The following is a 17,014-nucleotide window of genomic DNA, read 5'->3' on the forward strand; positions in this document are numbered from 1 at the left end:
CTGGGATTGGATAAAAAGTGAAACGGAGAGAGAAATAGTTCCTTTCCATTGCTGGGTATGAGATAGTTAACAGTTAGAGCACATACTGGTAAAGATGGCATGTGTGCCCTGAGGGATGTGGAAAAGGAGATTACTCTGACATTTCAAAGGCATGCTGCTTTAGTTGTTAAAAGACAATAGAGAGGCTCACTTTTAAGGTAAAGATTGACCTTTGTCAAGGAAGCTACAGGCCTAGGATGTGACTACCCACCAGGACTCGCATTTAGTTAGAAATTTTTAAGTCCAGACCATCCTATGTGGTTACCTTGGATCTGAGTTTGTAGGGCCTGCCATGCTGGCCTTCCCTGAGCGTGTCAGATTTCCTATGTGGCCCCCTTTTCATCTACATCATGTAATCTCTCTAAGCCTCTGAGACCTCCTGCTTAGAAGGGACCTACAGGATGTCAGGCTGGTACATAATGGGTGCTGACTCAGTGAGCACTCCTTTCCCCAGGTTCTGTGGTACCATCATCCCGAGCCCTTTCCCAACCCCTCTCTTCTGGACTGTCTAACGGTCTCTAACCAGGATGCCCTTTGAGCTCTGACTTTCTTCTTTCCTGCTCAGGATCTCATCTCTTCCAGCCCCGTGGATATAGCCCGCAAGGTACTGATTGTCCTGAGGACCTTTTTGAGAAGGAATGAGGATGTCCAAGTGGGTGGTCTCATCCGAGGTCACTTCCTGCTGATCCTACAGCATCTGCTGGTGGAGTATGGGGACTCGCCATTAGAAGGTCAGTCTGCAGAGCTGGGGGCACGTTTTGACCTGAAAGGTCAGTAAGACATGGGCCTCTCTGCCCTGAAGAGGTCTGCTCCAGGAGAGAAGCAAAGCTTTCTCTGCAAAAGATAAGTCAGTGTGGCATCAAACTAAACTTTACCTCCTCCCTCTCACTGATGGGTGGGTGCTCAACGTATTTGGTTTGGTGTGTGTGTGTGTGTGTGTGTGTGTGTGTGTGTGTGTGAGTGTTTTTATGTTTAATGACTGTGTTTAGCATGGGTGGGTGTGTTTAAGTATGGGTGCATGTCCCCACCCTGCACAGCATGTGCTGAGAGCTGTTAGTCACAAGAATGGCAGCCTCCAGTTGGTGAAAAGAAAGCTGGAGATGTGGGGGAGGCCAGGGAGGCAGCAGCAGCCAGCAGGAGCTGGGGAGGGGGAGGGTCAGTGGTGTATTAGAAGCTTCCAGGGAAATCCAGGATAGTTTCCAAATCTGGAATGGGACTTCCTGAAGCCAAGGAAGCTTGATGTTTGGTACAGTATGAAGACACTGCAAAGGTTGAGATTGGTTTGTCTTTCCCTGTTTTTAGGAAGTTGAATTTTTAAATTAAATTTCCAAGCAATTTAGTGCTTGGAAATTGGAGGAGAGCTGTGGCACTTGCACTTGGTCCAGTCCTGATTTGGGGGGGGGGGGTAGAGATAGATTTAAGGGTGCCTGGAGGAGCTGAGTCCTTCCTTGCAAGGAAGGAGGAGCCCCATCTAACTGACAACAGTGTTTAAGAGCCATGGGATTCTGTGGAAACAGGTAGTGGAAAAACTGGGCATTGGGTTCAGATTTGGGTTCAAGTCCTGGCCCTGCCATTTATTAGCTGTGGAACCTTGAAGAAGTCACTCAGCCTCTCTAGGCCTCAATTTTCTTTACTGCAAAATAGGAATAAAAATCCCTGTTTCACATGGTTTTAAGGGGATTAAGTGAAATAGTGAATTTCTGGCACCGAACACATATTGGCCCTCAGTATGTCAGGTGCCCCTGTGCCCAATGAAGAAGGAAGAAGGCAGGAAGTAGGAATAAATCCCAACAAACCTTTTACAGCCCATGGGTACCTGTCTGACCTTGAGGAGATCTGAGCGTCAGACCCCTGACCAGCCCTCTTGTTCCTCACAGCCTTGGGGAACCTGCCGTTGCTGCTGAGCCTCCTCTCGGTCCTGCAGCTAAGGAACGAGTCGGAACAGGAACTGGACAGCATGGCCATGAAGCTCCTTCACCAAGGTGCCAGCTTGAGGGCCCGGGCTGGGTGTGCCAGGGCGCTCCTTTCTTCCCTCCTTTCATCCCTGTGGGCTTCTTGCTAAGGGACCTTTCAGATCTCTCTCTGATTATTCCCTATGAGTGAAATAACACTCCCCAAAACAGATGTTTATATAAAATTATGTGATAAGCACAGCAGTGGAGTTGGGAAGGCCTGGGTTTGTTCTTCGGTTAATCACTAGCTATACGACCTTGGACAGTCACCTCGCCTCCTATGAGCCTTATGTTCCTCACAGGTAAAATAACAGTATGACCTGATTTAGGGTTAAGATAAGGAGGAACTGTAGGTATATAATTCCCCACAGTGCTTGGCACACAGCAGTTTTTATATTGGGGTCACGGGGGCAGGAGTGGCAGTTCCCCAGAGGGAAGGGATGTGTCCTATAGAAGTCTAGTTTACAGTAGTAACTGCTCTGATGAGGGCTGGGGGAGCGCTGTAAGGCACTTGAGAGGCTAAGGAAGGCTTCGTGGGGGAGGTGAACTTTGAGCTGAATCTTGATTGCTGAATAGGAATTAAGGAGTTAGTCCGATGGGGGTGATGTGAGAGAGAGAATATGGCAAGTTCAGGGCATTGCACCTGGATGGTTACAGAGCTCCCCCGGGAAGGTCGTTAGTGCCCCCATTGCTGGGAGAATGCAGAGGCTGGGTCTTCTTCCTGTTAAGGGTAGCAGGTTGGCCTGGATGACCTCTGCACACCCTCCCACCTGGAGTCTGTGCTGGCATGAGCTGTGAGAGGATGCCCTGGACCACCTAAACTAGTGCAGTCCGCTCGAATGCAGCTGTGGGCTGCTTTCCAGGTGTTTGTTCAGATGGGGGGTGTGAAGATGCCTTCGGGCTTCTCACTGTGTTTCCTCTCATTGGCTGTAATACTGAGGAGACTTGGTTTGTGTTTGGTCCCCGAGACTGAAATCGTCATCTGAGGGCAGTGTGAGTGCTGCTGTGCGTTAAAGCCAGAGCGCTGCGCGATGGGTGTGGGGACTCTCATCTTTTGCAGTGAGCAAGCTGTGTGGGAAATGCAGCCCCGCGGACATGGACATCCTGCAGCCTTCCTTCAACTTCCTGTATTGGAGCCTTCATCAGACCACCCTGGGCAGTCAGAAAAGAGGTGCTGGGGCCCAGGCTGTGGTAGTGAAGAGGAGGGGTGCTGGGCAGTGTCTGTGGCCCTTGCTGCCCTCGGTTTTTCCATCTTAAAAAAATAAATGGGGATGTGGCTGGACCAGATGGTCATAAGGTCCTTTCTGCTTCTGATAACCTGTGGTTCTGGAATGAAGCTGGGACCCTTCGGAGCTCCAGCTGATCCCTGGGTCCATTCACTGTGTGCGTGAAGCCCTCTTCGGGTGCTAACTAAGCATCGGTGGCCCTGAGCTGGGGCTCCTGTGTAACTAACTCATGTGGCCCTGCCCTGTGGACCCTCTGCAGCCGCCGCAGTGCTCCTGAGCAGCACAGCTCTGATCAAGCTCCTGGAGAAGACGCTGGCGCTCACCTGGGCTGGGGAGGGCTCGCCCAGGACCACGCTGCTCTGCTCTGCCTGGCTGCTCACTGCCTCCTTTTCTGCCCAGCAGCATAATGGCAGTCTCCAGGTTAGTCTCTAACCTGGTGGCTTTGGTGGCCTGCAGTCACCTGCTGGGTGGCATAAAGATTCTGAGGTCTGGTCCCAGATCTATGGCTTATTAGCTGTGTAACCTCGGCAAGATATTTAACTTTCTGAGCTTCAGTTTTCTTGCCTACAAAATGGCGGGGGGGGGGGCGGGGGGCAGAAATACATCCAGAGTTGTTGTCAGGAAGTTTATATTAATCCATTTAGCACACCTGGATCACCTACATGCCAGACTGTATTCTAGACACAGAGGAATAATTAATGAATGTGGCACACCCGTCCCCCCACCTGGGGGAACATGTATTTGTAGGTAAAGATAGTGGGGAAAGTCATTCCGGGTAAAGAGAACAATATGGGCAAAGGCATGAAGCCACACAAATGTAGGACAGGGTGTGCATATCTGGAGAGTGGGGGCGTATTCTGTAGCTGGAATGTATGGAGTGGACTCCCAGGCTGGATAGGAAGGCAGAAGCCTACCTGTGACCTTGAAGTGCTGGGTGGCAAGCTGTCATTGTGATTGTCCGAGAAGGTGATGCAGGGAACCAGGGAGCTGTGGCCATGCCCACAAAGCCCCTCCTTTCCTCTCAGCCCTCTGCCGGTAGGACTTGTCATCCAGGGCCTTGCAGAGCTCCTCTGTGGGCTGCTGTACATTCGGGTGTCTCCTCTGTAAGGCTGGCTGCTCCCTGTGGACAGAAACCATCTCCTAGTCTTCGAGGTGTCCTCACACTGTGCCCAGCCCTGTGCCAGTCTAGTGCCAGGCACACACTCAGTAGTGTAGGAGTGAAGTCACTTTTAACATTTGGCCTCTAGGGCGGCAGCAATCTGTGGCGGATCTATGCTACAGCAGATCTGCAGTGTGCAGGAACCTTCCCTGCTCTGCTGTGTGAAGCTGTTGGACCTCCCCATATGCCTGCGGTTACCTGCTGGCTGGAAGCCTGGCCTTGGCTCTGCCCTGGCCCTCAACTCACACCTAGCAATTACCTAATACCTTCACTCTAAGGCCTCCCCACTGCCTAGCGCCTAGGCCTGATTGTTCATCCTCACCGCTAACGCGGCCTGTTCACCATCTCCGAGCCCCCAGCCTCTCCCCTCCTCCACATCTGCCCGCACAGCCACAGTCTGTCCACACGTCCCTGCTGCCTACACTCCTGTGGCTTTTGGTTCTGCACGTGGCTGCTGAGACCCTGCTTACTTCGCCCCCCTGCAGCCTTACTTTCTGCTTTCCACCTCCTGCCCTGGTCTCTGTTCTCAGTCAACTGTGCTCTTTCACATCTCCAGACCTTTGTTTGTTTGTTTTTGATTGGTTTTCAATAGCCTTAATTATTAAGACAGTTTTAGATTTGCAGAAAAATTGCGCAGACAGCACAAAGAGTGCCCATATAACCCTCACAAACTTTCCTCTATTAACATCTGACACTAGTTTGGAATTTCCATACCTTTATACACACCTTCTGCCTAGAACCTGCCGATTCCACCAGCCAACAAGCATTTTTGAGGAACTGCTTTGCGTCAGAGCAAGATAGATCCGAGCAGAGTAGTTCCTGCCTCCAGGCAGCTCCTGTTCTGAATGAGGAATGCAGAGCAGGCTCAGGGCTTTGAACCCGCCACCCCTCCTAACCCCTGTTTGGTCATTGCTTTGACGTTAAGGAGCACATTCACCAGTGCTGCCCCTAGTCTGTTCTTCACAATAGCTCTGGAGGAAGTGAAAGTAGGTGGCATTGTCCCCATTTCATTGATGAAGGAAGTAAGGCAGGCAGGTAAGTGCAGTGACTTGCCCACATCCACACAGCTGGCCAGTGACAGAGCCAGGATTTTGATTCCGGGCTATCTGACTCCAGCTCTAAGTTAGTTGGATGGTGGACTAAGGTGGAGACTGAACCACCGATGAGGCCAGGGAAGTCCCCTAGTGGAGGAGGTCCTTGAAGATGGGGGAGATTTGGGAGAAACGGGATTCTCCAGGGAAGGTTTGATTTCCCTCCTCGCGTTCCTGAATCCAGAGCTGGCGAGGCCACAAGATTCTGTGTGGCCTCCTCTGTCCTTGATGCAGCTGGTATGTGCATGGGTAGAACTGATACTGGGGTAGGTTATTTTCTGTCCAAGCTCCCAGAATATGGGAATTACCCTTTACCCCCTGCCCTGCCAGGTTCACCAGACACTGTCCGTGGAACTGGACCAAGTACTGAAGGCCCTCAGCTTTCCAAAGAAAAAGGCCACGCTGCTCTCAGGTGTGGGCCCAGGGGCGGTAGCAGTAAAAGAAAAGCTCTTCCCCTGGATTCTGAGATGGACCACCCTTCCCAGCCCAGCCTATGGTCACCCATTATTCTCTCCATTGTTTCCTCTTCTGACAGAGCTGGTGGAGGTGGGGAAGAAGGCAGGGACTGGGTGTAAGGGGTTTCTTGCTTTCAGCTGCTCTCTTGCGCTTCCTGCGGACAGCCCTGCAGCAAAGCTTTTCCTCTGCCCTGGTGACTCTGGTGCCCTCAGGAGCCCGGCCACTGCAAGCCCCTGAGGACGCTGTCCTAGCTCCACTGGGAACATCACAAGTGCTGTCCCTGGTCATTGGACTGCAGAACCTCTTGGTGCAGGTAAGGCCCTTGCTGAGTGAGCCCTGGTACTGGAGCCTGTTCACCCAGGACAAGAGCAGGAAGGAGTGGCTGCCTCTCAAAGCCTGGATTGATTTGGAACTTTTAAGGTTACGGTGAGCTGGTCACTGTAGGGTTTAGTTATGAAACTGTTTTAGTTTAGAAATGAAACTCAGATTGGTTCATAACTGAGAAGTTCAGGGGTCAGTACTGGCTTCGGGCACAACTGGGTCCCAGAGGCTCAGACAGTGTCATTAGAACTGCCTCAGTCGCTTGGCTTTATTGTCATGGGATGGCAGGATGACCCACAGCTGCTCCTGGCTTCTACCCTTCCAGCAAAAAGGAGGTTTCTCTCTTTCCCTAGAGTTGAGTCTCATTAGCCTGGCTTGGGTGAAGTGCCAATCATTGTGGCTGAGGCATGGGATGCTCTCATAGGCCTGGCTTGGGTCAGTGTCCTCTCCTGGAGGTTATGGTCAGCTCTCCATAACCCACATGGACTGAACATGAGAGAGGCATGGTTTGCAAAATAAAACTGTTCCAAGAAGAAGGAAGAATTAGAGCCTGGACAAGCAAAAACAGTAGGTGTCCACCCAAAAGGGGTTTGTGTTTTACAGCCTAGAGGGTTCTTGGAGATCATTGTTTATCCAGCCATCATATACTGTGAAGGGTGGTGGGGGCATGGAGATAAGTCAGGAGCCTGGCTTTGAGCATTTAACAATTGGAGGGAGGATGGTGCCTTGTAGACAGGGGTGATAACACAGTGCGGTCAATGCTGGACTAGAGCACTGCACTGTGGGACCCAGGATGTAACTAATAGGCTGGTGCAGGGTGAGTGTGGGGCTAGCTATCAGAGAAGGCTTCCCGGGGAAGGTGCTTGAACTGGGCTACAAAGACCAAATTACTTGTCCTAGGTCCTCAGTGGCAGAGATCCGGGGCGTCAGAGATCCGGACAGCAGTACCATTTCAGTCTCTGATATGATTCATTCCCTGTCCCTGGCCTTGTATCATATTTCCTGCCCTTGATTCTTCCCTTTCAAGGAGCTTATTGTCTGTTATTTTCATATATGAGCTGGTCACACTGTAGGGTGACCAAGGTCCCAGACATTTATGCTGTTTTAATTAGACTTGGACTCTCCTTTCTTGCCCTTCGATACTTGCCCAAGTCAGACAGTCACAGGTCCACATGGTCTGATCTGATGGCGAGGTACTCATAGGGCAAGAAGAGTGAGGTGGGGCAGCCAGCAAATGAGTGAGAAGAGTTGCAGAGACTTCCTAGGAGAGAAGAGGGGTCTTGATTAGAGTAGGTTCCACTCGGTGCCCAGATAATGACTGCACTAGTATGATATGGCTGTTGATTGTGCAAGATTATGTTTAAGGATTGATCCCCACTTGGCCTTTCTGAAATCAATAATCCTATATAATAAAAGCCTAATATGCAAATTGTTCAACCGGGAGTTCAACTGGGAGTTTGACCCCTCACTATGACGTGTGCTGACCACCCACTGCCCGGGTGCTCAGACACACGTGTAAGTATGCATTAAACAGGCATTGACAAGTGTCTGGTTTGAAGAGGTACAGAGGCTTAGCCTGCTCAGAGCAGCCACGTGTCTTCATCTGGCCCTGCACCTGGAGGTTCAGAATGAGGCTCTCTGGACTGGTTGGTTTTGCTTTCTATACTTTTCTAACCAGGGCCAGATGGTTTTGGTCAGAAGCTCTTTCAGGCTTACTCCTCTGATTCCGGTGCAGATGCGACATCCCTGGGGAGTCTGGGGGGAGGGCAAGGGTGGGCCTGAGACATATCCTCTGTGCTCAGACTTGGCTTTCGGATTGAGGTGGGAGTGGAATGTGTTATCAGATTGGAAATCAGGGAACTAATTAGTTTTACAAGACTTGAGGCTTTGAGTGCAAGGTTCAGTCCTACAAGGAGATGTTGATGTCAAGTTAAGGGTCTAGGAGAGTAGGAGGATGGGGAGATAACCTTTCCTGAGTAAGCACTTGACCTGTTATTCATTCATTACAACTCTGTATGGTAGAAATTATCATCTCAGTTTTATAGACAAAGAAACAGAGTCCTAGAGCTACTAAGTAACTTGCCTGAGGTCACACATTTTAGGTCAGGATTCAAACCTGTCTTGGCTACAAGACCCATGTTCTTTCAGTGTCCCAAGACGTGTCTCTTGTGAACAGGAGCCATTGTTACCTGAATGGTAATCCCTGGTTTTCCTAATGCCCAGTGGCCCTACCTCTTCGCCCATCACCCCGTGGTTCCTTGCTGGTTGTATGGGGTGATAGGACTCACGGTCAGAGAATGGCACTGTGCCCACAGCTCCTCACCAGGTGGGGAAGCTGGGGCATGCTGGCCCATGGCTGTGTGGTCCTGCGTACCTGGCAAGAGGCTGGAAGTGCCCACTGGTTAAGAGTGAATTTTAGGCCAGAGAAGGAGAAAGGGCACAAAGCTGTTAACCTAAAAAGAAAAAGACCTTTCAAAGTGAAAGCCAACAAGCATTTATTTGAGATTTTAAAAAAAGAACAGCTTTTCGGGAAGCACTGATTCAGGCAGAAATCCAAACAGGGTCCCAATTAGGAGGCAAAGGGTATTTATGAGAAAGGGAAGGGAGCAATTACACCCATAGAGGGAAGGCATTTCTATTGGTGCAATAAGCTAGCATAATTCTAAACAACGTTTTAAATTTTCAGTCGGTAGCCATCAGTCTGCTACCTCCACCCACTGCCTGGGTGCTCAGACATAGTATCTGCTTTCTTGTCATCTTTACAAACAGTTCTTTGGGACACAATGTTGCTTTAGGCCCAGTCAAAATATTATTTTGCCCTGTTGTCACATTCCAAAAGCTCGAAGCATGAGACCTGCAAGGCAGTTCCTCTGCATTTTAAGTGGCTCCATTTTTAGTATTATTATTATTATTATTATATTTTTTTTACAAGGCCAAGGGTTTGGTTCTTGACTTGCCACCTACTATCCATGTATCCTCAGGTCAAGTATTTTCTCTCTGGGCCTCATTTTCTCGCTGTAAAATGAGGTGAGTGGGTTATCTCAGCGGTCGGCAAACTGCGGCCCCTTGAGTGTGGCTCTTCCACAAAATACCACGTGCGGGCGCGCAAGTACAGTGCAATTGAAACTTCGTGGCCACACTCAAGGGGCCAAAGAGCCGCATGTGGCTCGCGAGCCGCAGTTTGCCGACCACTGGGTTAGCTCAACCACGTCCACCTGTGTGCCTTGGAGGCCACAGGGGTTCTGTGCAAGAGACCCAGGGCTTGTTAAAGTGGGGGCATGCTTCCCTGTTATGCATTCCACTAAGCTATTCACCATTTACTGAGTGTTTACTCTGTGCCAAGCACTGGTTAAACACTATCTCCATTTCTCATCTAACCTCTCAGCAACCCAGGCCATCTTTTTATTCCTACTCAGCAAGGTTGAGTAACCTTGGCCAGGATCACACAGATGGTAAGTGACTAAGCAAGGATTCAAATCTGAGTCTGCCCCATACCCTTAACCATCAGGTTGCTGCCTTCCAAAGGAGAACATAGGATTTTTTTGGTTAGTTTTAGTTTTTACATTTTAAAAAATCTGTTTTATTGAGCTATAACTTACATGCAATAAAATCCATTAATTTTTAAAAAATATATATTTTATTGATTTTTTACAGAGAGGAAGGGAGAGGGATAGAGAGTTAGAAACATCGATGAGAGAGAAACATCGATCAGCTGCCTCCTGCACACTCCCCACTGGGGATGTGCCCACAACCAAGGTACATGCCCTTGACTGGAATCGAACCTGGTACCCTTGAGTCCGCAGGCCTATGCTTTATCCACTGAGCCAAACCAGTTAGGGCTCCATTAATTTTTAAGTGTAGAATTAGGTGGATGTTAATTCTCATGCTATGGAACATTTCCATCACCCCAAAAAGTTTCCTTTTGCCCTTTTTTTAAAAAAAATACATTTTTATTGATTTCAGGGAGGAAGGAAGAGGGAGATAGAAGCATCAATGATGAGAGAGAATCATTGATTGGCTGCCTCCTGCACGCCCCCCCACTGGGGTTGGAGCCCGCATGTGCCCTTGACCGGAATCGAACCTGGGACCTTACAGTCTGTAGCCCGACACTCTATCCATTGACCCAAACCAACTAGGGCTCCTTTTGCCCTTTTTTTTAAAAAAAAAATTTTTTTAATTGATTTTTTTATAGAGAGGAAGGGAGGGGGATAGAGAGTTTGAAACATCCATCAGGTGCCTCCTACACACACCCTACTGGGAATGTGCCTGCAACCAAGGTACATGCCCTTGACCAGAATCGAACCTGGAACCCTTTAGTCCGCAGGCCAATGCTCTATCCACTGAGCCAAACCGGTTAGGGCCCTTTTGCCCTTTTGAAGTCAGTCCCCTCTCCCCATCCCTGAATCTCACAAACACCAATCTGCTTTCTGTCACTATAGTTTTACCATTTCTAGGATTTTTTTTTTAATCCTCACCCGAGGATATTTTTATATTGATTTTTAGAGAGGGAAAGACAGAGAGAAATATCGATGTGAGAGAAACACATTGGCTGGTTGCCTTCTACATGCACCCTGACCAGGGCCTGGGCCAGGGAGGAGCCTGCAACCCCACCGAAGTACATGCCCTTGACCAGAATCAAACCCGGGACCCTTTGGTCCGCAGACCGACTCTCTATCCACTGAGCCAAACTGGTTAGGGCCCATTTCTAGAATTTCATATAAATGAAATCATACAGTATGTAGTCTTGTGTGTCCAGCTTCTTTCACTTAGGTTAATGCTTTTGAGATTCATCATATTGTTGTGTGTATCATTACTTCATTTCTTTTTATTGATGAGCAGTAGTCCATTATATGGCTATGGCACAATGTGTTTATCCATTGACCTATTGATATTTGGGATGTCCATATTTTTTGGCTGTTATGAATTAAGTTGCTCATAATATTGAAGACAAGTCTTGCTGTGGATATATGTTTTCATTTCTCTTGGGTAAAAACCTAGGAGTGGGATTTCTGGGTCAAATGATGTATTAGTTTTCTATTGCTGTGTGACAGGTAACCACAAACTTAATGGCTTAACACAACACCCACTTATTATCTCACAGTTCTTTATATCAGAAGTCTGGTAGGCTCAACTAGGTTCTTCACTTAGGGTCTGAAGATGAGGCATTGACTCGGCTGGCTACTTACCCAGGGCATCTGGGAAATAACCCACCTCTTCCTCAGGGGCCTCTTTCAGCTCTTTGATGTTGCCCACATGCCCCTCTTCTTCAAACTAGCAATGCATGTTGAGTCCTCACATTTCTAATTTCTCTGGTTCTTCTGCCACCAGCCAGAGAAAACTCTGCTTTTAAAGCACTAGTATGAATTGATTGGACCCACCCAAATGTCTCCCTTTTGCCATTTAATGTAACATAATCACAGGGTAACATCTGGGAGCAAAGGTCATGGGACCATCCCTTTTTAAAAAAATTTATTGATTTGAGAGAGAAAGAGATTTGTTGTTCCACTTATGTATACATTCATTGGTTGATTCCTATATGTGCTCTGACCAGGATCAAACCTGCAAACTTGGCGGGTCCTAACGCTCTAACATTGCCTTGGGGCCACACTCTAACCAACTGAGCTACCTGGCCAGGGACTCCTGGGACCATCTTAAAATTCTGTCTACCACATATGCCAATTGTATGTTTAACCTTATAAGAAACTATCAAACTATTTTCCAAAGTGGCTGCACCATTTTACCTTCCCAACAGAGAAGTATATGAGTGTTTCAGTCGCTCAATATTCTGGCCATTTGATATTAACAATTTTTTAAAATATATTTTTATTGATTTCAGAGAGGGTGAGGGTGAGATAGAAACATCAATGATGAGAGAGAATCATTGATCAGCTGCCTCCTGCATGTCCCCTACTGGGGATTGAGCCTGCAACCTGGTCATGTGCCTTTGACTGAAATCGAACCCAGGACCCTTCCACCTGAAGGCCAATGCTCTATCCACTCAGCCAAACTGGCTAGGGCAATATTATCAATTTTTTAATTTTAGCTATTGGTGAGTGTGTAGTGGTATCTCATGGTGGTTTTAATTTGCATTTCCCTAATGACTATGATAATGAGATCTTTTCACATGCTTATTAGAGCATAAAATTTTGTTTTATGAAAGATTCAGCTGCTTTTTAAAAAAAGGTTGAAACTCACTGGCTTAGATAAACTATCTGTGAATCTCTTAGTGGGGCCCAGGGCCCATCTCCTTTCTGAAACAAAAGTGTTTGGAATGTAGGTAAATCATTAGTGTAAGCACTGTGCTCTGTGTGTGGGTGAGCGATGAAACAGACATTTCTTCATTGCCTACAGGGCTACAATCCCAAATCTGAAGTTATGAAATCCAATTGTTCTGAAAATCAAATTGTTTTTCTTGGTTGGCACCAAAACCCATTGGTAACAAAACCTGACATAAACATTTGTGTTTTTTGTCTTGCAGAAGGATCCTCTATTGTCCCATGCCTGTGTCGGCTGCCTGGAGGCCTTGCTTGACTACCTGCATGCCAGGAGCCCAGACATGGGTAGAAACCCTCCCCATTCTCTGATGTTCCCCTGAGGGCAATGGGAGGAGGCCAGCCTCTGCCACTTCCTGCTCTAAACTGCCATCCCCTGTTCTGTGAATCACACTCATTTTGTGTAATTCTTTCAACAAAACTGCATGGGCACTGTTATGCCCAGTTTACAGATGAGGACACTGAGGTTCAGGAGGTTAGGCCACTTACCCAACCATGGTCACAAAGCTCTTAAGTGGCAGAGCTCTTCCTGTTGCTTGCCTCCCACAATAGCGGGGTATATAGTCTCCCTGAGCCAGGCAGCATAGGTGGATAGAAGCCCAGGGAGGAAAGAAACTTCCTGGGGTCAGCTTGTGCAACGCCCTGCCTCTAGCTGAGTAGCCCTTTTTGAGCCAATAGGAGAGAGTCCTCCTTAGTAATGTTCCAAGGCCTTTGGAAAAGCAGCATTAACAACCCAGGGTGACTGGTGTTTCCCATAGCACAACATGTGGCCTCCCAGCCCTGGAACCGGTTTTTACTGTTCACCCTCCTGGATGCTGGAGAGGATTCCTTCCTCAGACCCGAGATCTTGAGGCTCATGACTCTGGTAAGTGCAGTAAGGATGGTCTTGTGGTCTGAAGAATGTCGTGAGCTGAGTGGTCCCGAGGAGGCCAGGGACACCTTACTTTAGGTAACCCTAATCCTCAAAGAAGGTAGAGGGGGCTGGGCAGGCCTTCATCCCACAAGAGGCCGGCTCAGAGAATTCCCACCAATGTCCACATCTCCTCACCCCAGAAGAGCCAGACAGTCTTTCTCAATTCACTCACTCAAAAAATTGATCAGAGCCTGCCCGCCACATGCCAGGTCCTATAACAGGGGCCGATGAGCCAAATGCTCTGCCTTTAAGGATCTCTCAGTCTAGAGAAGGAGATGGACAAGTTCAAGTGTGATGTTATTGGTGGTAGAGTAGAAGATATGCTAAGTGCCTGATGCGCAGTCAGTGCCCATGTAAACAACAAAGCAGTGAGCCTGTGAATGACAGTGAAGCAGGTCAGTGAATATCAGTGCTAGGTCTGGGAAGAGAGTAAGTGACTAAAGAAGAGAGCAAGTACTCTGCCAGAGCTGGGAATAAAAACGTAGTCGGCACTCAGGGCCTGTCTTTAATACAATGAAAGAACATTCATTCGTGAAGGTAACATTTTAGCTGAGGCTTGAAGGACTAATAAGTGAGGAGGAGGAAATGTAATCCAGGTAGTGAAGTGAGAGCAGCAGGATATGAACACATGGTGTGTTTGGGTAACCACACACAGTCCATTTGGGCCGTGAGTGTGAGGTGCAAGGCAGCGGGGTGGGGTTGGTCCGGTACTGAAGTGTCAGCAGGGCCAACTCTCAGGGTGTCACAGTCTGCCTCATTTACCCCACTCTCCCGTGACATCACCCCACCCTTGCTCACCAACTCTGAGCTCCTTGAAGGGTGCTGTGGGCTCCAGATCTGTGTACTTGGCCAGTGCTGAGCACAGCAGGAATACAGGAGAAACGACTGAATGAAGGAGATGGGAATCACTGCCTGTTCGGGGCTTCTCTCCCGGGGCCAGTTTGTGCGGTTCCAGAGCAGCAGCGTCTTCTCTCCGGAGGAGGTGGGCCTCATTCTGCAAGGCGCAGCTTTGGCTGACCTCTCGACCCTCTCGAACACCGCACTCAAGGCTCTGCGTGGCTTCCTCCTGCAGGTGTGTAGGAGGGGATGCATGTAGCCGCTGTGATGCTAGACTCTCCACACCATCTTCTTGGTGGAGGGTGGGAGCTCTGGTCACAGCAGCCAGTGGGGGTCTGGAGTACAGGGGGTGGAGGGTAGAGAGGGCCTGTGTGGTGTAGGCTCTGAGAAGGGCTGTTTTCCCTGCCTTTTTCTTCCCTTAGGTTCAGAGCATGGGCCTCTTGACTGATCATAACATGGCCCAGACCCTGCAGGCCTCCTTGGAGGGCCTTTCCTCCAGGGCCTCCTCAGCCCAGCCTCCCCTGCAAGACATGCTGTATCCTTTCTTGTATCTGGAAGCTTTGGCCTGTGCAAGGTCACTCAGGCTATGGGATGGTGTGGCATCATGCTTCAGGACAGAGAGGTGTACTGCCTTACAGCCCTGTCCTTTCAAGCAGGCAGCGGTCAGTGAAAATAATTAATAGTGATAGCAACGACAATGACTTGTTACTTATTAAGATAGGGCCAGTCACATTACATGCACTGTACTAATCCTCACAGCATCTAGGAGTGTTAATGTTGTTAACTCAGACCAGAGAGGTTAAATGACTTGCCCAGGATCATATCCAGATTTGATCCCAGATTTGCCCGTTTCCAAAGCCGCATCACCAAACTCAGGGAGGAGCTAGTCCTTCCCCAAGGGTTTTGGAGAAAATCACCCAGCCCAGTCGGCACAGGTGCTTCCCTCAGCCCAACATGGATGACTGCACGTCTCTGAGAAAGCCTGGGGTTGTGGGCAGTGGGCAGAGGCCCTCTGGGGTGGCTGTGGTGCTCCAGAGACACTTTTGGTCAGGAGGTGTGTGTCTGTGTATGGAGGTGCTTCCTCCAGCTCTTACTGGCTCCCTTTCTGGCCCCCCTCTTTCCCTTTTCCATGGAATAGTTCCCTGTTGTATACAACTACCTAACCCAGGTGTTCAGGTTCCAATTTTAGAATCTAGTCCCACTCTTCTTAGGAGAGAGAACCTCTGTTCATCTGACCACTTTTACCCTTTTGGGGCTCTGGAAGTGCGGTTCTCCCACGGTTGGCCCTGCCTCTCTGCTGTTCTCCTCTCATGTTTTGCTGCCAGCTGCCTGGGAGGTGTGGCTGTATCCCTGTCCCACATCAGAGACTGACCCTCAACAATTGAAGGCCCAGACATGGAGAGGACTGAGACCTGGAGAAGACAGTCGGGCACAGTGGTTTGGGGAAATAAATGACAACTGCAGCCACTAATCTGGAGCCTTTTACTCCATTGTTGAATCAGGAAATAAAATGAGTCACTCACATGCCTGGTGAGCACTCCAAAAACATTTTACTCTCAACCTATCTTGGCCTCTTCCAGCTGGTTCCTCAGCCATTCACTCACATGCCTGGTGAGCACTCCAAAAACAACCTATCTTGGCCTCTTCCAGCTGGTTCCTCAGCCAGAATGGGTGGCCTCCTCAGGGAAAGGGGGTAGGATTGGTCCTCCTAACAACCCTACCCCGTTTAGGAGCACCAGTGCTACTGGTTGCCTCAGTTGTACCCAGAAAACACTAGCCAGGCCATCCATCCTCAGGGCTGCAGGAGCAGAGAAAGGCCATATGTTCCCTGCTGCTGTTATCCAAGTGCTCTGAGAGGCACTTTACTGCCGCCTCACCTCCCGTGAAGGTGGAGAGAGGTGTCATTTCCAGGCAAGGAAGCTGAGCAGGTCGAATCCTTCTCAGCCTTCCTAGCGAGTGGAACTGTCACAGCTCGGCCCTCCCCTGGTTAAAGTAGGTCCCTGTGTTCCTTTTTTAACGTGGAGCTTGTACTTGTATACCCACATGTGTGATTCTTTTATTTTTAAATATATATATATATATATTTTTTTTTTACAGAGAGGGAGAGAGAATTAGAAACATCAGCTGCCTCCTGCACACTCCCCACTAGGGTTGTGTCCGCAACCAAGGTACATGCCCTTGACCGGAATCGAACCTGGGGCCCTTGAGTCCGCAGGCCGACGCTCCATCCACTGAGCCAAACCGGTTAGGGCGTGTGGTTCTTTTAATATCTGCGCTCCACAACTGCCTCTCCCGTTCCCAGTTCAACCCACTGGGCTTCTAGCTCCTTGCTCGCCCACCTGCCTGCCCGTGAGGACCCCGTGCCCGGGACTGGCCAGCCCGCCCTTCCTTCTCGGGACCTGACCCCGCACAAAAGTGGTCTGAACTCCGCCCTAATGAATTGACGGGGAAGTTCCCGATGAGCTGGGTTTAGAACTTGGTGCACCAAAGGGGCGAGCAGGGGATGTGCCAACTCCGCACGGCTGGTTACTTAAAAACACACGTGCTAGTCATGACCCACTAAACTGATCCTGCCAGAACAGTCCGCTGACGAAACACTTTCGGGGAGGGCGCGGGCGGACGGGCCCCAGTGTGCTGACGCGCCCTCTACGTTGGGCGCCGACTTGACTTCCTCCAACCTCATCTTTACCGAGCACCACGCGCCGGAGCCCGACCCAGGGTGGAAGGAACGATTCTCCTGCGGACCTC

The 17,014-nt window shown here is 49.4% G+C and overlaps 1 protein-coding gene across 2 annotated transcripts in view; it reads left to right on the top strand.

Annotated features, from left to right (window-relative positions):
• MEI1 (meiotic double-stranded break formation protein 1) overlaps window positions 1-15,791 on the top strand; it is a 54,323-nt gene extending 38,532 nt beyond the window's left edge. Inside the window, exons 20-30 of one of the 2 annotated variants that reach the window (XM_005860660.2) lie at window positions 605-770; window positions 1,917-2,021; window positions 3,052-3,162; window positions 3,477-3,637; window positions 5,798-5,879; window positions 6,061-6,236; window positions 12,723-12,804; window positions 13,275-13,381; window positions 14,370-14,501; window positions 14,689-14,801; window positions 15,592-15,791. In XM_005860660.2, the coding sequence (XP_005860722.1) occupies window positions 605-770; window positions 1,917-2,021; window positions 3,052-3,162; window positions 3,477-3,637; window positions 5,798-5,879; window positions 6,061-6,236; window positions 12,723-12,804; window positions 13,275-13,381; window positions 14,370-14,501; window positions 14,689-14,801; window positions 15,592-15,637 (1,281 nt within the window). In that variant the 3' untranslated portion in view covers window positions 15,638-15,791. The remainder of the gene's footprint in view (window positions 1-604; window positions 771-1,916; window positions 2,022-3,051; window positions 3,163-3,476; window positions 3,638-5,797; window positions 5,880-6,060; window positions 6,237-12,722; window positions 12,805-13,274; window positions 13,382-14,369; window positions 14,502-14,688; window positions 14,802-15,591) is intronic. The other variant, XM_014535095.1, reaches the window with a different exon arrangement.
• The last annotated feature ends 1,223 nt before the right edge of the window (window positions 15,792-17,014 follow it).

Source organism: Myotis brandtii, unplaced genomic scaffold (assembly GCF_000412655.1).
Source record: "Myotis brandtii unplaced genomic scaffold, ASM41265v1 scaffold138, whole genome shotgun sequence".
Lineage (NCBI taxonomy): Eukaryota > Metazoa > Chordata > Mammalia > Chiroptera > Vespertilionidae > Myotis > Myotis brandtii.